Source organism: Pleurodeles waltl, chromosome 6, assembly GCF_031143425.1.
Source record: "Pleurodeles waltl isolate 20211129_DDA chromosome 6, aPleWal1.hap1.20221129, whole genome shotgun sequence".
NCBI classification, from domain to species: Eukaryota; Metazoa; Chordata; class Amphibia; order Caudata; family Salamandridae; genus Pleurodeles; species Pleurodeles waltl.
This window is the reverse complement of record NC_090445.1, coordinates 1,182,246,089-1,182,270,206: the sequence shown is the minus strand read 5'-3', so window position 1 is coordinate 1,182,270,206 and position 24,118 is coordinate 1,182,246,089. Positions and strand designations below refer to the sequence as shown.

General features: G+C 45.9%; 1 protein-coding gene across 1 annotated transcript in view; it reads left to right on the top strand.

Moving 5' to 3' along the window:
• ALOX5 (arachidonate 5-lipoxygenase) overlaps positions 1-24,118 on the top strand; it is an 859,090-nt gene that overhangs the window by 652,202 nt on the left and 182,770 nt on the right. Inside the window, exon 11 of the mRNA XM_069240432.1 lies at positions 21,226-21,347. Within this exon, the coding sequence (XP_069096533.1) occupies positions 21,226-21,347 (122 nt within the window). The remainder of the gene's footprint in view (positions 1-21,225; positions 21,348-24,118) is intronic.

Sequence of the window (24,118 nt, the reverse complement as noted above, 5' to 3'; positions counted from 1 at the left end):
CAAGATGGGGTGACTTGTGGGGCTCTCTCCAGGTTCGGTTACCCAGAATCCTTTACAAACCTCAAGATTTGGCTAAAAAACACTTTTTCCTCACATTTCGGTGACAGAAAGTTTTTGAATCTGAGAGGAGTCACAAATTTCCTTCCACCCGGCGGTCCACCAAGTCTCCCGATAAAAATGATACCTCACTTGTGTGGGTAGGCCTAGTGCCCGCGAAAGGAAATGCCCCAAAATACAACATGGACACATCACATTTTCAGAAAGAAAACAGAGCTGTTTTTTACAAAGTGCCTAGCTGTGGATATTGGCCTCTAGCTCAGCCGCCACCTGAGGAAACCTAGCAAACCTGCGCATTTTTGAAAACTACACACCTAGGATAATCCGAGATGGTGTGACTTATGGGGCTCTGACTAGGTTCTGTTACCCAGAATCCTTTGCAAACCTCAAAATTTGGCCAAAAAAACACTTTTTCCTGTAATTTCGGTGACAGAAAGTTCTGGAATCTGAGAGGAGCCACAAATTTCCTTCCACCCAGCGTTCCCCCAAGTTTCCGATAAAAATGGTACCTCACTTGTGTGGGTAGGCCCAGCGCCTGCAACAGGATATGCCCCAAAACACGACGTGGACACATCACATTTTCAGAAAGAAAACAGAGCTGTTTTCTACAAAGTGCCTAGCTGTGGATTTTGGCCTCTAGTCAGCCGGCACCTAGGGAAACTTACCAAACCTGCGCATTTTTGAAAACTAGAGACCTAGGGGAATCCAAGATGGGGTGACTTGTGGGGCTCTCACCAGGTTCTGTTACCCAGAATCCTTTGCAAACCTCAAAATTTGGCTACAAAAAACACTTTTTCCTCACATTTCGGTGACAGAAAGTTTTGGAATCTGAGAGGAGCCACAAATTTCCTTCCACCCAGCGTTCCCCCAAGTCTCCCGATAAAAATGATACCTCACTTGTGTGGGTAGGCCTAGTGCCCGCGACAGGAAATGCCCCAAAACACAACATGGACACATCACATTTTCCCAAAGAAAACAGACCTGTTTTTTCAAAGTGCCTAGCTGTGGATTTTGGCCTCTAGCTCAGCCGGCACCTAGGGAAACCTACCAAACCTGTGCATTTTTTGAAACTAGACTCCTAGGGGAATCCAAGATGGGGTGACTTGTGGGGATCTGACCAGGCTCTGTTACCCAGAATCCTTTGCAAACCTCAAAATTTGGCCAAAAAAACACTTTTTCCTGTCATTTCGGTGACAGAAAGTTCTGGAATCTGTGAGGAACCACAAATTTCCTTCCACCCAGCGTTCCCCCAAGTCTCCTGAAAAAAAATGGTACCTCACTTGTGTGGGTAGGCCTAGCGCCCGCGACAGGATATACCCCAAAACACGACGTGGACACATCAGATTTTCAGAAAGAAAACAGAGCTGTGTTTTACAAAGTGCCTAGCTGTGGATTTTGGCCTCTAGCTCAGCCGCCACCTGGGGAAACCTAGCAAACCTGCGCATTTTTGAAAACTAGACACCTAGGGGAATCCAAGATGGGGTGACTTGTGGGGCTCTCACCAGGTTCTGTTACCCAGAATCCTTTGCAAACCTCAAAATTTGGCTAAAAAAACACTTTTTCCTCACATTTCGGTGACAGAAAGTTTTGGAATCTGAGAGGAGTCACAAATTTCCTTCCACCCAGCGCTCCCCCAAGTCTCCCGATAAAAATGATACCCCACTTGTGTGGGTAGGCCTAGTGCCCGCGAAAGGAAATGCCCCAAAACACAACATGGACACATCACATTTTCCCAAAGAAAACAGACCTGTTTTTTCAAAGTGCCTAGCTGTGGATTTTGGCTTCTAGCTCAGCCGGCACCTAGGGAAACCTACCAAACCTGCGCATTTTTGAAAATTAGAGACCTAGGGGAATCCAAGATGGAGTGACTTGTGGGGCTCTGACCAGGTTCTGTTACCCAGAATCCTTTGCAAACCTCAAACTTTGGCCAAAAAACACTTTTTCCTGTCATTTCGGTGACAGAAAGTTCTGGAATCTGAGAGGAGCCACAAATTTCCTTCCACCCAGCGTTTCCCCAAGTCTCCCGATAAAAATGGTACCTCAATTGTGTCGGTAGGCCTAGCGCCCGCGACAGGATATGTCCCAAAACACGACGTGGACACATCACATTTTCAGAAAGAAAACAGAGCTGTTTTTTACAAAGTGCCTAGCTGTGGATTTTGGCCTCTAGTCAGCCGGCACCTAGGGAAACCTACCAAACCTGCGCATTTTTGAAAACTAGAGACCTAGGGGAATCCAAGATGGGGTGACTTGTGGGGCTCTCACCAGGTTCTGTTACCCAGAATCCTTTGCAAATCTCAAAATTTGGCTAAAAAAACACTTTTTCCTCACATTTCGGTGACAGAAAGTTTTGGAATCTGAGAGGAGCCACAAATTTCCTTCCACCCAGCGTTCCCCCAAGTCTCCTGATAAAAATGATACCTCACTTGTGTGGGTAGGCCTAGTGCCCGCGACAGGAAATGCCCCAAAACACAACATGGACACATCACATTTTCCCAAAGAAAACAGACCTGTTTTTTCAAAGTGCCTAGCTGTGGATTTTGGCCTCTAGCTCAGCCGGCACCTAGGGAAACCTACCAAACCTGCGCATTTTTTAAAACTAGACACCTAGGGGAATCCAAGATGGGGTGACTTGTGGGGATCTGACCAGGTTCTGTTACCCAGAATCCTTTGCAAACCTCAAACTTTGGCCAAAAAACACTTTTTCCTGTCATTTCGGTGAAAGAAAGTTCTGGAATCTGTGAGGAACCACAAATTTCCTTCCACCCAGCGTTCCCCCAAGTCTCCTGAAAAAAAATGGTACCTCACTTGTGTGGGTAGGCCTAGCGCCCGCGACAGGATATGCCCCAAAACACGACGTGGACACATCACATTTTCAGAAAGAAAACAGAGCTGTTTTTTACAAAGTGCCTAGCTGTGGATTTTGGCCTCTAGCTCAGCCGGCACCTAGGGAAACCTACCAAACCCACGCATTTTTGAAAACTAGAGGCCTATGGGAATCCAAGATGGGGTGACTTGTGGGGCTCTGACCAGGTTCTGTTACCCAGAATCCTTTGCAAACCTCAAACTTTGGCCAAAAAACACTTTTTCCTGTCATTTCGGTGACAGAAAGTTCTGGAATCTGAGAGGAGCCACAAATTTCCTTCCACCCAGCGTTTCCCCAAGTCTCCCGATAAAAATGGTACCTCACTTGTGTCGGTAGGCCTAGCGCCCGCGACAGGATATGTCCCAAAACACGACGTGGACACATCACATTTTCAGAAAGAAAACAGAGCTGTTTTTTACAAAGTGCCTAGCTGTGGATTTTGGCCTCTAGTCAGCCGGCACCTAGGGAAAGCTACCAAACCTGCGCATTTTTGAAAACTAGAGACCTAGGGGAATCCAAGATGGGGTGACTTGTGGGGCTCTCACCAGGTTCTGTTACCCAGAATCCTTTGCAAACCTCAAAATTTGGCTAAAAAAACACTTTTTCCTCACATTTCGGTGACAGAAAGTTTTGGAATCTGAGAGGAGCCACAAATTTCCTTCCACCCAGCGTTCCCCCAAGTCTCCTGATAAAAATGATACCTCACTTGTGTGGGTAGGCCTAGTGCCCGCGACAGGAAATGCCCCAAAACACAACATGGACACATCACATTTTCCCAAAGAAAACAGACCTGTTTTTTCAAAGTGCCTAGCTGTGGATTTTGGCCTCTAGCTCAGCCGGCACCTAGGGAAACCTACCAAACCTGCGCATTTTTTAAAACTAGACACCTAGGGGAATCCAAGATGGGGTGACTTGTGGGGATCTGACCAGGTTCTGTTACCCAGAATCCTTTGCAAACCTCACAATTTGGCCAAAAAAACACTTTTTCCTGTCATTTCGGTGACAGAAAGTTCTGGAATCTGTGAGGAACCACAAATTTCCTCCCACCCAGCGTTCCCCCAAGTCTCCTGAAAAAAAATGGTACCTCACTTGTGTGGGTAGGCCTAGCGCGCGCGACAGGATATGACCCAAAACACGACGTGGACACATCACATTTTCAGAAAGAAAACAGAGCTGTTTTTTACAAAGTGCCTAGCTGTGGATTTTGGCCTCTAGCTCAGCCGGCACCTAGGGAAACCTACCAAACCTGCGCATTTTTGAAAACTAGAGACCTAGGGGAATCCAAGATGGGGTGACTTGTGGGGCTCTTTCCAGGTTCTGTTACCCAGAATCCTTTACAAACATCAAGATTTGGCTAAAAAAACACTTTTTCCTCACATTTCGGTGACATAAAGTTTTGGAATCTGAGAGGAGTCACAAATTTCCTTCCACCCAGCGCTCCCCCAAGTCTCCCGATAAAAATGATACCTCACTTGTGTGGGTAGGCCTAGTGCCCGCGAAAGGAAATGCCCCAAAACACAACATGGACACATCACATTTTCCCAAAGAAAACAGACCTGTTTTTTCAAAGTGCCTAGCTGTGGATTTTGGCCTCTAGCTCAGCCGGCACCTAGGGAAACCTACCAAACCTGCGAATTTCTGAAAACTAGAGACCTAGGGGAATCCAAGATGGGGTGACTTGTGGGGCTCTGACCAGGTTCTGTTACCCAGAATCCTTTGCAAACCTCAAACTTTGGCCAAAACACACTTTTTCCTGTCATTTCGGTGACAGAAAGTTCTGGAATCTGAGAGGAGCCACAAATTTCCTTCCACCCAGCGTTCCCCCAAGTCTCCCGATAAAAATGGTACCTCACTTGTGTGGGTAGGCCTAGCGCCCGCAACAGGATATGCCCCAAAACACGACGTGGACACATCACATTTTCAGAAAGAAAACAGAGCTGTTTTTTACAAAGTGCCTAGCTGTGGATTTTGGCCTCTAGTCAGCCGGCACCTAGGGAAACCTACCAAACCTGCACATTTTTGAAAACTAGAGACCTAGGGGAATCCAAGATGGGGTGACTTGTGGGGCTCTCACCAGGTTCTGTTACCCAGAATCCTTTGCAAACCTCAAAATTTGGCTAAAAAAACACTTTTTCCTCACATTTCGGTGACAGAAAGTTTTGGAATCTGAGAGGAGCCACAAATTTCCTTCCACCCAGCGTTCCCCTAAGTCTCCCGATAAAAATGATACCTCACTTGTGTGGGTAGGCCTAGTGCCCGCGACAGGAAATGCCCCAAAACACAACATGGACACATCACATTTTCCCAAAGAAAACAGACCTGTTTTTTCAAAGTGCCTAGCTGTGGATTTTGGCCTCTAACTCAGCCTGCACCTATGGAAACCTACCAAACCTGCGCATTTTTTAAAACTAGACACCTAGGGGAATCCAAGATGGGGTGACTTGTGGGGATCTGACCAGGTTCTGTTACCCAGAATCCTTTGCAAACCTCAAACTTTGGCCAAAAAACACTTTTTCCTGTCATTTCGGTGAAAGAAAGTTCTGGAATCTGTGAGGAACCACAAATTTCCTTCCACCCAGCGTTCCCCCAAGTCTCCTGAAAAAAAATGGTACCTCACTTGTGTGGGTAGGCCTAGCGCCCGCGACAGGATATGCCCCAAAACACGACGTGGACACATCACATTTTCAGAAAGAAAACAGAGCTGTTTTTTACAAAGTGCCTAGCTGTGGATTTTGGCCTCTAGCTCAGCCGGCACCTAGGGAAACCTACCAAACCCGCGCATTTTTGAAAACTAGAGGCCTATGGGAATCCAAGATGGGGTGACTTGTGGGGCTCTGACCAGGTTCTGTTACCCAGAATCCTTTGCAAACCTCAAACTTTGGCCAAAAAACACTTTTTCCTGTCATTTCGGTGACAGAAAGTTCTGGAATCTGAGAGGAGCCACAAATTTCCTTCCACCCAGCGTTTGCCCAAGTCTCCCGATAAAAATGGTACCTCACTTGTGTCGGTAGGCCTAGCGCCCGCGACAGGATATGTCCCAAAACACGACGTGGACACATCACATTTTCAGAAAGAAAACAGAGCTGTTTTTTACAAAGTGCCTAGCTGTGGATATTGGCCTCTAGCTCAGCCGCCACCTGGGAGACCTAGCAAACCTGCGCATTTTTGAAAACTAGACACCTAGGGGAATCCAAGATGGGGTGACTTGTGGGGCTCTGACCAGGTTCAGTTACCCAGAATCCTTTGCAAACCTCAAAATTTGGCCAAAAAAACACTTTTTCCTGTCATTTCGGTGACAGAAAGTTCTGGAATTTGAGAGGAGCCACGAATTTCCTTCCACCCAGCGTTCCCCCAAGTCTCCCGATAAAAATGGTACCTCACTTGTGTGGGTAGGCCTAGCGCCCGCAACAGGATATGCCCCAAAACCCGACGTGGACACATCACATTTTCAGAAAGAAAACAGAGCTGTTTTTTACAAAGAGCCTAGCTGTGGATTTTGGCCTCTAGTCAGCCGGCACCTAGGGAAACCTACCAAACCTGCGCATTTTTGAAAACTAGAGACCTAGGGGAATCCAAGATGGGGTGACTTGTGGGGCTCTCACCAGGTTCTGTTACCCAGAATCCTTTGCAAACCTCAAAATTTGGCTAAAAAAACACTTTTTCCTCACATTTCGGTGACAGAAAATTTTGGAATCTGAGAGGAGCCACAAATTTCCTTCAACCCAGCGTTCCCCCAAGTCTCCCGATAAAAATGATACCTCACTTGTGTGGGTAGGCCTAGCGCCCGCTCCAGGATATGCCCCAAAACACGACGTGGACACATCACATTTTCAGAAAGAAAACAGAGCTGTTTTTTACAAAGTGCCTAGCTGTGGATTTTGGCCTCTAGCTCAGCCGGCACCTAGGGAAACCTACCAAAACCGCGCATGTTTGAAAACTAGAGACCTATGGGAATCCAAGATGGGGTGACTTGTGGGGCTCTGACCAGGTTCTGTTACCCAGAATCCTTTGCAAACCTCAAACTTTGGCCAAAAAACACTTTTTCCTGTCATTTCGGTGACAGAAAGTTCTGGAATCTGAGAGGAGCCACAAATTTCCTTCCACCCAGCGTTTCCCCAAGCCTCCCGATAAAAATGGTACCTCACTTGTGTCGGTAGGCCTAGCGCCCGCGACAGGATATGTCCCAAAACACAACGTAGACACATCACATTTTCAGAAAGAAAACAGAGCAGTTTTTTACAAAGTGCCTAGCTGTGGATATTGGCCTCTAGCTCAGCCGCCACCTGGAAAACCTAGCAAACCTGCACATTTTTGAAAACTAGACACCTAGGGGAATCCGAGATGGGGTGACTTGTGGGGCTCTGACCAGGTTCAGTTACCCAGAATCCTTTGCAAACCTCAACATTTGGCCAAAAAAACACTTTTTCCTTTCATTTCGGTGACAGAAAGTTCTGGAATCTGAGAGGAGCCACAAATTTCCTTCCACCCAGCGTTCCCCCAAGTCTCCCGATAAAAATGGTACCTTACTTGTGTGGGTAGGCCTAGCGCCCGCAACAGGATATGCCCCAAAACACGACGTGGACACATCACATTTTCAGAAAGAAAACAGAGCTGTTTTTTACAAAGTGCCTAGCTGTGGATTTTGGCCTCTAGTCAGCCGGCACCTAGGGAAACCTACCAAACCTGCGCATTTTTGAAAACTAGAGACCTAGGGGAATCCAAGATGGGGTGACTTGTGAGGCTCTCACCAGGTTCTGTTACCCAGAATCCTTTGCAAACCTCAAAATTTGGCTAAAAAAACACTTTTTCCTCACATTTCGGTGACAGAAAATTTTGGAATCTGAGAGGAGCCACAAATTTCCTTCCACCCAGCGTTCCCCCAAGTCTCCCGATAAAAATGATACCTCACTTGTGTGGGTAGGCCTAGCGCCCGCTCCAGGATATGCCCCAAAACACGACGTGGACACATCACATTTTCAGAAAGAAAACAGAGCTGTTTTTTACAAAGTGCCTAGCTGTGGATTTTGGCCTCTAGCTCAGCCGGCACCTAGGGAAACCTACCAAACCCGCGCATGTTTGAAAACTAGAGACCTATGGGAATCCAAGATGGGGTGACTTGTGGGGCTCTGACCAGGTTCTGTTACCCAGAATCCTTTGCAAACCTCAAACTTTTGCCAAAAAACACTTTTTCCTGTCATTTCGGTGACAGAAAGTTCTGGAATCTGAGAGGAGCCACAAATTTCCTTCCACCCAGCGTTTCCCCAAGCCTCCCGATAAAAATGGTACCTCACTTGTGTCGGTAGGCCTAGCGCCCGCGACAGGATATGTCCCAAAACACGACGTGGACACATCACATTTTCAGAAAGAAAACAGAGCAGTTTTTTACAAAGTGCCTAGCTGTGGATATTGGCCTCTAGCTCAGGCGCCACCTGGAAAACCTAGCAAACCTGCACATTTTTGAAAACTAGACACCTAGGGGAATCCGAGATGGGGTGACTTGTGGGGCTCTGACCAGGTTCAGTTACCCAGAATCGTTTGCAAACCTCAACATTTGGCCAAAAAAACACTTTTTCCTGTCATTTCGGTGACAGAAAGTTCTGGAATCTGAGAGGAGCCACAAATTTCCTTCCACCCAGCGTTCCCCCAAGTCTCCCGATAAAAATGGTACCTTACTTGTGTGGGCAGGTCTAGCGCCCGCGACAGGATATGCCCCAAAACACAACGTGGACACATCACATTTTCCCACAGAAAACAGACCTGTTTTTTGCAAAGTGCCTAGCTGTGGATTTTGGCCTCTAGCTCAGCCGGCACCTAGGGTAACCTACCAAACCTGCGCATTTTTGAAAACTAGAGACCTAGGGGAATCCAAGATGGGGTGACTTGTGGGGCTCTCTCCAGGTTCGGTTACCCAGAATCCTTTACAAACCTCAAGATTTGGCTAAAAAACACTTTTTCCTCACATTTCGGTGACAGAAAGTTTTTGAATCTGAGAGGAGTCACAAATTTCCTTCCACCCGGCGGTCCACCAAGTCTCCCGATAAAAATGATACCTCACTTGTGTGGGTAGGCCTAGTGCCCGCGAAAGGAAATGCCCCAAAATACAACATGGACACATCACATTTTCAGAAAGAAAACAGAGCTGTTTTTTACAAAGTGCCTAGCTGTGGATATTGGCCTCTAGCTCAGCCGCCACCTGGGAAACCTAGCAAACCTGCGCATTTTTGAAAACTAGACACCTAGGGGAATCCGAGATGGGGTGACTTGTGGGGCTCTGACCAGGTTCAGTTACCCAGAATCCTTTGCAAACCTCAAAATTTGGCCAAAAAAACACTTTTTCCTGTCATTTCGGTGACAGAAAGTTCTGGAATTTGAGAGGAGCCACGAATTTCCTTCCACCCAGCGTTCCCCCAAGTCTCCCGATAAAAATGGTACCTCACTTGTGTGGGTAGGCCTAGCGCCCGCAACAGGATATGCCCCAAAACACGACGTGGACACATCACATTTTCAGAAAGAAAACAGAGCTGTTTTTTACAAAGTGCCTAGCTGTGGATTTTGGCCTCTAGTCAGCCGGCACCTAGGGAAACCTACCAAACCTGCGCATTTTTGAAAACTAGAGACCTAGGGGAATCCAAGATGGGGTGACTTGTGAGGCTCTCACCAGGTTCTGTTACCCAGAATCCTTTGCAAACCTCAAAATTTGGCTAAAAAAACACTTTTTCCTCACATTTCGGTGACAGAAAATTTTGGAATCTGAGAGGAGCCACAAATTTCCTTCCACCCAGCGTTCCCCCAAGTCTCCCGATAAAAATGATACCTCACTTGTGTGGGTAGGCCTAGCGCCCGCTCCAGGATATGCCCCAAAACACGACGTGGACACATCACATTTTCAGAAAGAAAACAGAGCTGTTTTTTACAAAGTGCCTAGCTGTGGATTTTGGCCTCTAGCTCAGCCGGCACCTAGGGAAACCTACCAAACCCGCGCATGTTTGAAAACTAGAGACCTATGGGAATCCAAGATGGGGTGACTTGTGGGGCTCTGACCAGGTTCTGTTACCCAGAATCCTTTGCAAACCTCAAACTTTTGCCAAAAAACACTTTTTCCTGTCATTTCGGTGACAGAAAGTTCTGGAATCTGAGAGGAGCCACAAATTTCCTTCCACCCAGCGTTTCCCCAAGCCTCCCGATAAAAATGGTACCTCACTTGTGTCGGTAGGCCTAGCGCCCGCGACAGGATATGTCCCAAAACACGACGTGGACACATCACATTTTCAGAAAGAAAACAGAGCAGTTTTTTACAAAGTGCCTAGCTGTGGATATTGGCCTCTAGCTCAGGCGCCACCTGGAAAACCTAGCAAACCTGCACATTTTTGAAAACTAGACACCTAGGGGAATCCGAGATGGGGTGACTTGTGGGGCTCTGACCAGGTTCAGTTACCCAGAATCGTTTGCAAACCTCAACATTTGGCCAAAAAAACACTTTTTCCTGTCATTTCGGTGACAGAAAGTTCTGGAATCTGAGAGGAGCCACAAATTTCCTTCCACCCAGCGTTCCCCCAAGTCTCCCGATAAAAATGGTACCTTACTTGTGTGGGTAGGCCTAGCGCCCGCAACAGGATATGCCCCAAAACACGACGTGGACACATCACATTTTCAGAAAGAAAACAGAGCTGTTTTTTACAAAGTGCCTAGCTGAGGATTTTGGCCTCTAGCTCAGCCGGCACCTAGGGAAACCTACCAAACCTGCGCATTTTTGAAAACTAGAGACCTAGGGGAATCCAAGATGGGGTGACTTGTGGGGCTCTCACCAGGTTCTGTTACGCAGAATCCTTTGCAAACCTCAAAATTTGGCTAAAAAAACACTTTTGCCTCACATTTCGGTGACAGAAAGTTTTGGAATCTGAGAGGAGCCACAAATTTCCTTCCACCCAGCGTTCCCCCAAGTCTCCCGATAAAAATGATACCTCACTTGTGTGGGTAGGCCTAGTGCCTGCGACAGGAAATGCCCCAAAACACAACATGGACACATCACATTTTCCCAAAGAAAACAGACCTGTTTTTTCAAAGTGCCTAGCTGTGGATTTTGGCCTCTAGCTCAGCCGGCACCTAGGGAAACCTACCAAACCTGCGCATTTTTTAAAACTAGACACCTAGGGGAATCCAAGATGGGGTGACTTTTGAGGATCTGACCAGGTTCTGTTACCCAGAATCCTTTGCAAACCTCACAATTTGGCCAAAAAACACTTTTTCCTGTCATTTCGGTGACAGAAAGTTCTGGAATCTATGAGGAACCACAAATTTCCTTCCACCCCGCGTTCCCCCAAGTCTCCTGAAAAAAAATGGTACCTCACTTGTGTGGGTAGGCCTAGCGCCCGCGACAGGATATGCCCCAAAACACGACGTGGACACATCACATTTTCAGAAAGAAAACAGAGCTGTTTTTTACAAAGTGCCTAGCTGTGGATTTTGGCCTCTAGCTCAGCCGCCACCTGGGGAAACCTAGCAAACCTGCACATTTTTGAAAACTAGACACCTAGGGGAATCCAAGATGGGGTGGCTTGTGGGGCTCTCACCAGGTTCTGTTACCCAGAATCCTTTACAAACCTCAAAATTTGGCCAAAAAAACACTTTTTCCTGTCATTTCGGTGACAGAAAGTTCTGGAATCTGAGAGGAGCCACAAATTTCCTTCCACCCAGCGTTCCCCCAAGTCTCCCGATAAAAATGGTACCTCACTTGTTTGGGCAGGTCTAGCGCCCGCGACAGGATATGCCCCAAAACACAACGTGGACACATCACATTTTCCCAAAGAAAACAGACCTGTTTTTTGCAAAGTGCCTAGCTGTGGATTTTGGCCACTAGCTCAGCCGGCACCTAGGGAAACCTACCAAACCTGCGCATTTTTGAAAACTAGAGACCTAGGGGAATCCAAGATGGGGTGACTTGTGGGGCTCTCTCCAGGTTCTGTTACCCAGAATCCTTTACAAACCTCAAGATTTGGCTAAAAAAACACTTTTTCCTCACATTTCGGTGACAGAAAGTTTTGGAATCTGAGAGGAGTCACAAATTTCCTTCCACCCAGCGATCCTCCAAGTCTCCCGATAAAAATGATACCTCACTTGTGTGGGTAGGCCTAGTGCTCGCGAAAGGAAATGCCCCAAAACACAACATGGACACATCACATTTTCCCAAAGAAAACATACCTGTTTTTTCAAAGTGCCTAGCTGTGGATTTTGGCCTCTAGCTCAGCCAGCACCTAGGGAAACCTACCAAACCTGCGCATTTTTTAAAACTAGACACCTAGGGGAATCCAAGATGGGGTGACTTGTGGGGATCTGACCAGGTTCTGTTACCCAGATCCTTTGCAAACCTCAAAATGTGGCTAAAAAAACACCTTTTCCTCACATTTCGGTGACAGAAAGTTCTGGAAACTGAGAGGAGCCACAAATTTCCTTCCACCCAGCGTTCCCCCAAGTCTCCTGATTAAAATGATACCTCACCTGTGTGGGTGGGCCAGGTGCCTCAAACAGAAAAAGGCCAAAAACTTGTAAAGATTGAGGGGATAGCACAACGAGTTGATAAGCACATAGCCAAGCGCCACCCCAAGCACACCGCCAGCCAAGCGCCACTCCACACACACCGCCAGCCAAGCGCCACCCCACGCACACTGCCAGCCAAGCGCCACCTCCACACACACCGCCAGCCAAGTGCCACCCCACACACACCACCAGCCAAGCGCCACCCCACGCACACCGCTAGCCAAGACCCACCCCACACACACTGCCAGCCAAGCGCCACCCCACGCACAACGCCAGCCAAGCGCCACCCCACGCACACCGCCAACCAAGCGCCACCCAACGCACACCGCCAGCCAAGCGCCACCCCACACATACCACCCCTTTTTTTTTGTTTTTAAACAACAAAGAAACCATGTACAAAACTACAAACACAAAAGCTCTAACTGAATACATGACTAATGCCAACCGTGAAACTGAACATATAAAAATATAAAACAGCAGTTTACGCTCACGGAATTTCCCAATAATTCTTCTGTGTGTGGTAGCTCCTGAAACAGCCACCCACACACAGCCCAGGCTTTGCAGGACAATCAAGGCAGTACATCCTAGTCTCCTTCCTGATACCTCTTTGAGCACAGATTCTACATCTCTTAGCAGGAAATTATTTTGGGGCCGTGGGAGGAATGTGCTCAGCAAAGTGACGATCTTTCAATCTAGCCACATCCTCCACCACTGCTTCTCTAGGAACTCTTGCCTGTTCCAGCACAACAAGGCTAGCTATGATAGACTCCTGAAATTTCACAAATGTCATCCTTGACTCTGGAGAACTATCCTTGAACACAATAAAAGCATTAAAAGTTGCCAAGTGGAACAAGTGAACCTCTAATTTCTCATACCAAACATAAGACTTACGAGCAGCAGTGTAAGGTTCCAACCTCTGATCTACTCTATCAACACCACCCATGTGCTTATTATAGTCTAAGATGCACACAGGTTTGCGCACTTCGGCAACCTGACCCCAAACAGCCACAGGTGAAGTACTTTCATCATGGATGGTACTTAGCACGTATACATCCCTCTTGTCTACAAATTTCAGAGCTAGCAGCTCATCATTACGCAAGGCACTGCACTGTCCCTTCTCAAGTTTTTTACAGACAAGCTCTCTTGGATAGCCTTTCCGATTAGAGCGGATTGTGCCACAAGCAACAGTGTCCACTCTGAACAACTCCTTGAACAGCTGAACTCCAGTGTAGAAGTGATCTACATATAAATGGTGACCTTTGTTAAATAGTCGTCTACCAAGTTCCCACACAATTTTCTCACTAACTCCAAAAGTGGGTGGACAATCAGGGGGGTCAGTATTGGAATCCCTACCAGTGTAGACCCGTAAATTATAAACATATCCTGTACTACTTTCAGACAGCATATACAATTTAATTCCATACTGTGCCCTCTTGCTAGGAATGTACTGCCTAAAAACCAAACGACCCTGAACAGGACCAAAAACTCATCTACAGATATTTCTTTGCCTGGAACATAGATCTCTGAAAACCAATCTACCAAATGATCAAGGACAGGTCTAATCTTAAAAAGACGGTCAGAATCAGGGTGATCTTGTGGCAAGGCTAAAGCATTATCTACAAAATGCAACATCCGAAGAAGAAGCTCATACCGGTTACGACTCATGATGGCAGGAAATATAGCAGTTGCCATCAAGGGACTAGTAGACCAATATGAAGACAGCGATGGCTTCCTTATCATCCCCATCAAAAAAGTTAAACCCAATAACTTTTTCAACTCTTCCAGATTTGTGGGAATCCACCGGCTAGCTCTAGAGTGTGGCCTAAGTCTAGCAGCGTTGTCCCTCAAAAACTGCTCTGCATACAAATTAGTCTGTTCAACAATCTCTTCCAAAAATATATTGTCCATAAACAACTCAAAAAAGTTGACGGGCAAAAAGTTTTCCGTATTAACTCGACACCCTGGAAAACCAGTAAACGCAGGCAACTGTGGCTGCTACATGTTTGGTGCAACCCACGTGTCAGGTCTTCCAATGGGAAGCCTTTCAGCCGCTGGCTCCTGCACCATCGGCACATCAGTGTCCTCCTCTAAAACAGGCCCTTCATCAGCACTGAGAGTGGCTTCATCATCAGATGATTCCTCTCTGACAGAAAATTAACTTCCAGAATCTTGCACTTCCTCCTCTACCTCAGATGCAGAGTCAGTCTCATAATCATGGTCAGAAGATGACTCAAAAGCACACTAACAACCTGCTGAGCGGTCATCCTGCGGCAAGCCATGATCCTTCCTACAAAAATTAACTGGACAAACACACCACCTTTTCAGAAAGAAAACAGAGCTGTTTTTTACAAAGTGCCTAGCTGTGGATTTTGGCCTCTAGTTCAGCCGCCACCTGGGGAAACCTAGCAAACCTGCGTATTTTTGAAAACTAGACACCTAGGGGAATCCAAGATGGGGTGATTTGTGGGGCTCTCACCAGGTTCTGTTACCCAGAATCCTTTGCAAACCTCAAAATTCGGCCAAAAAAACACTTTTTCCTGTCATTTCGGTGACAGAAAGTTCTGGAATCTGAGAGGAGTCACAAATTTCCTTCCACCCAGCGCTCCCCCAAGTCTCCCGATAAAAATTATACCTCACTTGTGTGGGTCCCCAAAGCAGATTCAGCCTAAAGATGTATAAAAGAAGACTTTGGGGGTTATTCTAATCTTGGCGGGCGGCGGGAGCCACCTGCCAAGCGGGAACCGCCAGAAGACCGTACCGCGGTCAAAAGACCGCGGCGGTCATTCTGAGTTTCCCGCTGGGCTGGCGGGCGACCGCCAGAAGGCCGCCTGCCCGCCCAGCTGGAAACCCCCTTCCACGAGGATGCCGGCCGGCGGAGTGGAAAGGGTGTGACGGGTGCAGTTGCTATGCAGACACTGAAAATCTTTGTGGGGCCCTGTTAGGTGGACCCTGCAGTGCCCATGCCATTGGCATGGGCACTGCAGGGGCCCCCAGGGGTCCCATGACACCCGTTCCCGCCAGCCAGGTTCTGGCGGTCAAAACCGCCAGAACCAGGCTGGCGGGAAGGGGGTCGGAATCCCCATGGCGGCGCTGCCTGCAGCGCCGCCATGGAGGAGTCTTCAGGCCAGGGGAAAACCGTCGGGAAACCGCCGGTTTCCCTTTTCTGACCGCGGCGGTAGAATTGGCCTGGATGCGCCGCCAGCCTGTTGGCGGTGCATCCGCGGTCCCCGGCCCTGGCGGTCTATGACCGCCAGGGTCGGAATGACCCCCTATGTGCTTATCAACTCGCTGTGCTATCCCCTCAATCTTTACAAGTTTTTGGCCTTTTTCTGTTGCAGGCACCTGGCCCACCCACACAAGTGAGGTATCATTTTAATCAGGAGACTTGGGCTCCACACAAAGCACACACACACACACACACATATAGTATCCCTGGTGCTATGGGGATTCTGCCCCCCTTAGGGGCAGAAAGGCCTAAAAAAATAGGCCTATCTGCCCCCAAAGGGGGGCAGAACTGCCCAATAATACATATGGGCCCAGGGGGCGACCCTTGCCCAAGGGGCCGCCCCCCAACACAAAAAAAAAACAACAATAAAATCCCTGGTGCCCTTGGGGGCAGATCGGCCTAAAAATAAGGCCGGGCAGAAACGGCGATAAATACATTGGCCCCCCAAGGAGATTCCCCTTTCAGCCCTGGCCTGGGGGGGTGGGGGGGTGATCCTCGGGGGAGCGCTAGCGCTTCCCCCAAGGGCCGGTCCCCGGACGTAATGGTTACCTCCATGGCGCCACACGGGCGTAGCCATGGACGTAACCATTACGTCCTTGGCGACGAATGGGTTAAGTTACTGTGTGTGTTGGTACAAATACTTTACACCTAGCACTCTGAAGTTAAGCCTGGCTGCTCATGCCAAGCTACCAAGGGGGTGAGTGGGGGTTAGCTGAGGGTGATTCTCTTTTACCCTGACTAGAGTGAGGGTCCTTGCTTGGACAGGGGGTAACCTGACTGCCAGCCAAAGACCCCATTTCCAACAGTTACCATGTTTAGCTGAGAAAGCACAAGAAATGCAGAGTCCTAAAACCAGAAAAAACGGTGAGGTGAGGACAGTGAAGGGTAGTCAAAAAGTTGGAGAGAAGACCACCCTAAGTCTGCCGGGTTTAACACTTACTGTAAGTGGGTTTTGCTAAGACACATAGGGTCATTTAGACTCTGGTGAACCTTGCCCAAGGTCAGTGAAGGCTCTAGCCTCCACTCCTCTGGCAGACTATAACCTCTCTAATTTGAAACCCCTGCCTGCTAGGCAAGAACATCTAAGCATTCAAAGCAGCCATTGGAGCAATGACTGATCCAAAGGCTGGACATTAATTTTGCTGAGCACACACTATGTTTGTCTGCATACCCTTTGGCCTTTCAAGAATAAACTCCCAAAGTTGGCCCTGCAGATACCAGACATAACACCGTGAGCAGGGTCTCAGTGCATTTCCAAAATAATGACACCCTTCCTGGTAGTGGAATGAACAGCTTTAATCAAGATGGCTAGAGAAGACAGCTATCTTTAGAAAATAGGAAATAAAAAACATGTGCCACTGACTCCCAAGACTCAAAGGGGAGTAAAGCTCTCAGGCACTCAACTTTGACAATAAATTATGGTAAGAGTAACAGCAGACCTGCCGCTCCCAAATGATCTAGCAGTGGCCAAGTCTGATCCAATTAAAGGTTGGTGAGAACCCCGTACCTGTTTACTTATACTGCGTAAATCTTTGCTTAATACATAGAAAGGGGGTGTGTTCTCACGCAATAACCTGGAGAGTGTGAACTAAACTCACTAATCATTTCATGCTTCCGTATAACATCTATAAACACCTGAATTTGCAGCTTTCCAAAACTTAGCATATATTAATTGCTCTCAGATGGGGCCATAGCCCTGCTCTCATCCTTAGTCCCTCACACAGATCCTTTAGTGCATGCCATTCTGGACACCATTACCATCAGATATACTGGCATCCTAATCTGCAATCCAGTTCCTAACACCCTGACCAGCATCCTAATCAGCCAGCCACTCTGATCACCTTTGCAGCAGCTGGATTCAACACTATTCCTGAAAACATGGCCCTTGATCTAACAGTTTTAGAAAATAACATCCCCTTGTCAATCTCCTGTGAATCTTGGAAGCCTCAAAACAAAGTACCAGATTTTCTGGAAGCCCGTTTCTACCTGGACATGTGTCAGATGGACCTTCTTATAAACATAGCACTGAAACTGCACTTGTGGCAGTGCGGCATGAAATTCCTATGCAGGCCAATATTGCAAGTGTTACCGTACCAACCCACTGTCATTTCTTACACTAACACAACACACTCATGGTGGTAGTGATTAGAAAAATAAAATAGCCTCCTACTTTGAACCATTTCGTGCCACATGAGCGAGGGAAACCTGCCGTTCCAACCCTCTGAAAGATGGTCCTTTGGAAATGGTTCCACAATTCTTTCTTCTCGTTTATTCTTTCCCTTTTTGCATTCTTCTTTCCTACCTTCTTTCAGACTCTCATTCCATTTGCCTCTCGCGGATTTTTTAAAATCTTTTCACATTATAGCTTTCGTTTAACCATCTTTGATTCCATTGTCACCCTTTGGCCCACACCCTACTCTAAAGTGCTATTTGTTTATTTATATTTTTGTCTTCTGGCTTGCCAGTCTCATTTAAAACTTAAGAAGGGTCGCTCTGACCTATAGACTACCATTGGTTAGCCCTGTTGAAGCTTGTATGATGTTGGTGCCTCGTTAGGACCTTGGCACTCATTGAACATTGAAATATTGCTGTTGGCCGCCTGTGTTTTTAGTCTATCTCTTAAATGTTAAGTAATTCTAGAGTTCAAGAACAAGTTAAGCTGGTCTCATTCCTCTAATTTGTTGTAGCAGTTGTAGACCTCTGCTGCCATGAACCATCGCAAAACCCTCTCAGACATTGAGGAACAAATAAACTTGGAGAGATTTGGTAGGTTTGGGAATAGAGTCAATCTGGTTCACCCAGGCCAAGAGTAGTCATAATTTTCACTAATCTGTTGTATTTACACCCCGCGTAGGAGGCCCTCTGGTGTGTGCATTATAAAGGGTGCTGTTGCGGTAAGTGGATATCAGGTACAAAATTCAATTAGAACACAGAGCCCATATGCTGTGAAAACCTGTAAAGCAAGTTCTTGAAAAATGTTTGATTGTCAAGCTCTGGTTACAATCTGCAATTATATTTCTTTGCACAATCTCCTACGACCATAACTATAATTGGCGCCTAGGACTTCTGGCAGTTATTTCTAATTACAACTTTAAAAGCTTCTGTCTCTTGTTATACTTAGTGGATTGTTGTCATTTTGCTGTCAATTTGTTTATTACATTTTGCTCTATTTCCTATTCAGTTTGGGATTTTTATTGCTTTGACTTTTAAATTAATTACAGTTTCAGTACTGCATAAATTATTTACATATTGCCCTTATTGCCCTAGGTAAGCCTGTCTGCTCTATAACCTAAGTTAAAATCAAATTTTAAAAGTGAAAATAATTTTATTTGCAGAATTATTTGAAGTTCTTATCTTCATTATTTTATGGGAGTTTGTTGAAGTACCTTTGAGTGCCCATGTATGTTAGTTGACATTGTCCAACACCAGGGTGGTGTTCATTTACTACCGTTTTATTACCTTTAGGGCTATAGTAACTTTAGAAGTGTAGTTTGAATAGGGAAGGGCTTACACTTTTGCCGGTGGGAGTTTGTAGTAGCCTATCCCTCCTTAAACCTTTCCTAACTTTTCCCTAAACCCCTTCTGTTTTCCAGACATTTTTCTTGGTCCCTTGTAGATTTACTGCTAAGATGTAGGCCTGTGTGTGGCAAATGTTCACCATATAGACAAAGATCTCAACATAGAAAAGATAGTAGAGAGGGAGGTGGGGGAATTTACCCTAGGTTAGTGAATAGCATTTTATAGTACGTGAGTAGTAGCATTCTTGTGGTCCTACTCTGATGTCGCACCTATTATGAAAGGTATCTCATTTAGGGCCAGATGTAGCAAAGGTTTTTCCCCATTCTGTGTCTATGGGAAAAAGTGTTCGTACATATGGCCCTTAGTATCATAGAATATTGATTGTTTGCTTCTATATAGTTCATGTATTTTTAATTGCTCCTCGACCCACTTTCAGTAGGTCATTTCATCTTACTATAAATATTTTTTCTTATAGCCACAGGGCATTGTGAAAAATAACGTTACATCAAAGGGTGTACTTTAATGATGACAGTACAAACGAAGGTCCAAACAGGGAGTGTGGAGTTTGTGCACCAGTCACAAGGGCACAGATACTTAATTAAGGCAGCATTTTTCCCTACTTGTCACACAGTTATGGCAAGCCAATGTTTCTGATGCCACTGTGTGTGTCTTGTTTTCTGCAAAGTATGTAACTATACTGATTGATTGTCTGTAGCAAAAAAGAAGAGAAATTGTAATACTATGTAACCAAGAATGTAGGTTGTAGAAAAATCATGCCTTGCTTGGTTAATACACATTCTGTCTCTTGAAGTGAGACATTTGTAAAACTACTGCCTTGAAGGTGCGAGTCACATACTAAGTATGATTGCAATCTGCAAGTTTTGATTACCTTTCGATAATGATGCATATTAAGCAAAACAAAAGAATGTGGTAAAACGTAACAGAGAGGATTGTGCTGTCATGTTGAAATGAAGTGTGATGCTCAGAAACGTATCCGTTGGACAGAAGGAAATCAGGGTGAGATTAAGCCTCAGAATGGATGAAATCAAATCAATATTTTGCAGAAATTAGGTTATAACATCATATCACTATGATGTATGGGTTTTGCCGTCATTACTTTTTGTGCAATAAAAGCAGCCCAACATCAGTGTTGTACCACTTTTACTGATTGCATGTGTTAGATTATACGCTTTTCAAAAGTATTCAGGTGCGCTCAGATCATTTTAAACTTTTCCTTCATTGATCTTAATACAGACAGATGGCTCAGTGGTCACACCTCTACCACACACCATGCCAATGAACAGAGCAGAAGGCAATGTTGACATCACAGATGTGTAAATCAATATAATCTAAACATATGCACATAGAGTAAATCAACAAAGATGCACTACTACAACCAATGTATCATGTAGCACATCTGTTGAGGTTGGAGGTATAAAAGAGTCTAGAGCACTCAGGTAGGAGATAAGTTATTTATTTCATGGTAGGCTGTCAGGGTACAGCAAAAGCAGGTAGGACCTGTTGGGCTCCATTCTCTTTCAGGTGTCCTTATCTCCTAGCTTCTACTGCAGTCAACACAACAACATGTTTTTACTTTAATTTACTCTCTGCATTTCAAACACCAACTCAGACATATAGTAATGAAAACATATAGGATACTACATCATCTCTTTGCATACAATTGAGCATACAACAAGGCAACCATAGGGCACAGGGGTGAAAGTTTTGTTTTCTGTGACTTACCAAAGAATTTGGCAATTGAGTGCCTGCTTGAGAGGTGGCAATGCTTCATGAAATAAGGACTGGGACTAGGCATTAATGCATTGTGGCGGATTAGGCCTTAACCAACTAGCTGTGGATTTTTCATCTATTTCAAAGAGTGAGCATAAACAGTTGTTGAGGGATACCTCTCTGACTTTTTACAGTTTCCCATCCTAGTTTTAATTTCATTGTTGCTTTGAATATTAAGGTATATCTATATATTTATGATTTTTTATTGTGTAACTGCCTCTTTGATTTGCAGCTTTGTTACAGATGTGGTGAATATTTATTATGAAGATGATGAAACAATTTGCGAGGATGCCGAACTTCAGGCATTTGTGAAAGATGTGTTTGTCTATGGAATGAGGGATAACAAGGACTCAGGTAAACAGTTATTCTTCTTTCAATGTATACTTTATGCAATATGAGAGGTTGAGAATTTTAGATTAATGGTAGATAATTTTAAAGTTTTTCACCTTAATTTTTGTAAATAGGTTTCTGATGGATACATCTACCTGTGGATTCCTCACCTTTCGAATATTCCCATACACCAGCATTCCGTGGAAACTTTTATTTTTTTCATAGCTCTACCACATCGACGAGGACATCACAGAGCCACTGCTCCGCACGCTGCTCTGTCTGACATCATCAGAGCCATCAGAGGCCCCCTTTGGCATGATGGCGTCAGTTCACTTTTTTCCACGCCTTCGACATGTAACAGTTTTTCTGGTAGCTCTCAAAGTTACATTGTAGACTTCTTAGATAGTTTCTTCTCTGATACTTTGTTGTGGAAAGCGATGTCACTTCAAGCCGTGCAGGGAATGTGAGGGTCAAATGTCCATTACTGACCCATATGACAATTGTCTTTGGTGCTTCTGATGACGACGCCGAGACCTGTGCGTCGTTATCAAAAGATTAATCCGAATGCGCTGAAGAAGCGAGAGGGGAAGCTGTTTATAGCCAAAGCCAGGCAAGAAAAAAGAGGTCATCAGAAGTCATTGCCCTGATTGAAGTTGCCGATGCCCCATTCTTCTAAATCATCAAAAAGGAAGCACAAGAAAAAGTAGCATTACTATTCTCAATGCCATTCTACGAGGGAAGAATCCTCAAAGTCAGGTTCTCCAAAGAGGTTGAGACAAGAGAAATGTGAAATATCTCCATCTCCAGAGCCCACACTGACATCATCTCTGAGTCTGGCTCTGGCTCTGACTTCCCCGCTTCCTGATCCGGAGCCAGAGGCACAGCATGAGCCTTCAGTAATGCCAGCTCCTCCTCCAGAGGAACAGAGTTATCTGGCATTTCCAGTTCCAGGGAGGGATCACTCAAGTTTTCTGAATGTAATATATGGTATCTTTAGCAGGCCATTGACCCAATCCGGTGCACCTGTGGGCCCAGTGGGTCCACTATCTTAGTTGCTGGGTGGATTCGTACCAGCAAAGTCCATTCTTGCCGTTTGTACCAATGCCTCAGGTGTTATGGCCTCATCCAGCGCTGAGGCAGTCGACTTTGCAAATTGAACAAAGGTTTTCAGCATTAGTGCCGCCAGGCCTTCCTTGGCATCAGCTGAAGAGGCTGCAACATTCGACTCCAGCATCATCAGTTCCATCGGTTCAAGGTTCCAAGTCCAAGTCTCCGGCGCCGATGTTGGATTCTTCAGCACCATTACCTGTGTCACTGGCATCATTGCTGACATCGCTGATGCCGGTGTTGAAGCAGAGATCTAGGTGAGAAGTTCAGAGACTTTTAGAGGAAGAACAGTATGTTTTGGTAGAGATGATATTGAAGAGGGGGAGATAATTCAGATGGAACCTGATTTTGATGGCTAGATACTTCCCCTGAATGGGAGCTGTCATCACTTAACGGTATCCCTCTACCTTAGATTCCTTCTTATCATTCTGTCATACACCAGGCTGCAGAAATCTTGGAATTGCCTCTACCCACAACTGAACTTAAGTCAAATTGCTTAACAGATGTTTTGCATTAATCTTCGTCTACTTCCGTTCCATTATTACCTTTTAATGAGGCATTGATGGAACCATTTCTGGATATCTGGCAGAAACCTAAGTCTGCTGCTGTGTCACCTCCAATCGCAAGACCGTACAAGCCTGCTCCGGGAGACCTCACATCCTACACCTGAGAGTTTGGTTGTGTAGGCCTCATGTTCTATAGCAAATCAAAGAGAATGTAACAGTCAGCAAAAAAGGTGTTTTCGTCTTGCAGTATGGCATTAAAATTAACAAATGCTATGGTTTTGCTGGGTTGTTACCTGAATGCCTTAATGGACTCGGCTAAGTTGGTACTCCTGAAGTTACCGGACGATGTTCAAGGCCATTTTGCTGAACCTTTAAATGATGGACAGGCTGCTTGGCACAAGGTCATTCATTCAGGGTTGGATACTGCTGACTGGCAAGAGCAATGGGGACCTCAGTGGTTTCTAGAAAAGATGTATGGTTGTGGGGATCTGGAGCCAGATGTACTAAAAAGTGGCACAGCATGGTGCTGCGCCAAAATTGGCAGTGCTGCATCACTTTAGAAACGCAGGGATGCACCGTATTTATTACAATATGGCACACAGCTGCGTTTCTCCTGCGCTGGCGCTAAATTGAGCTGCCTGGTGCCAATGCAGGCTTCCTTGCACCATCGTGCAAGGATGTCTGCGTTGAGGGGTTTGATTGTTTATGTGCGGGAAGGTGTCCCTTCCTGCACATAAACAATCACTAATGGCAATTTGGTACTTCTGTGTGTGCTGCAGAATGCAGCACACAGAAGACCTAAAGCGTCATTTTGAAATGATTGTTTACGTGCAGGAAGTGACAACTTCCCGCCCATAAACAATAATTTCTGGTATTTTGCTGTTTTAATGCATGCTGCAGAATGCAGCACACATAGAAAAAGCAAAAAACAAGGAGAAATAAAAGTATTCCACATTGTTGCGCCTTGCTAACGCCACCCCTAGGGTGGCGTTAGATTTTGGCGCTCCCTCAGGTTTACGAAACACGTACATCTGGGACAGCGTCAAAATGCAAAGGGTGTTGCTATGGGTGTACCACAGCAACACCCATTGCATGCCCCTCCCATGCAAAGTACTGCATGTGAAGGGGCCTTATTTATAAGGTGGCATTAGGTCACAAAAAGTGGCTTAACGCTACCTTGTA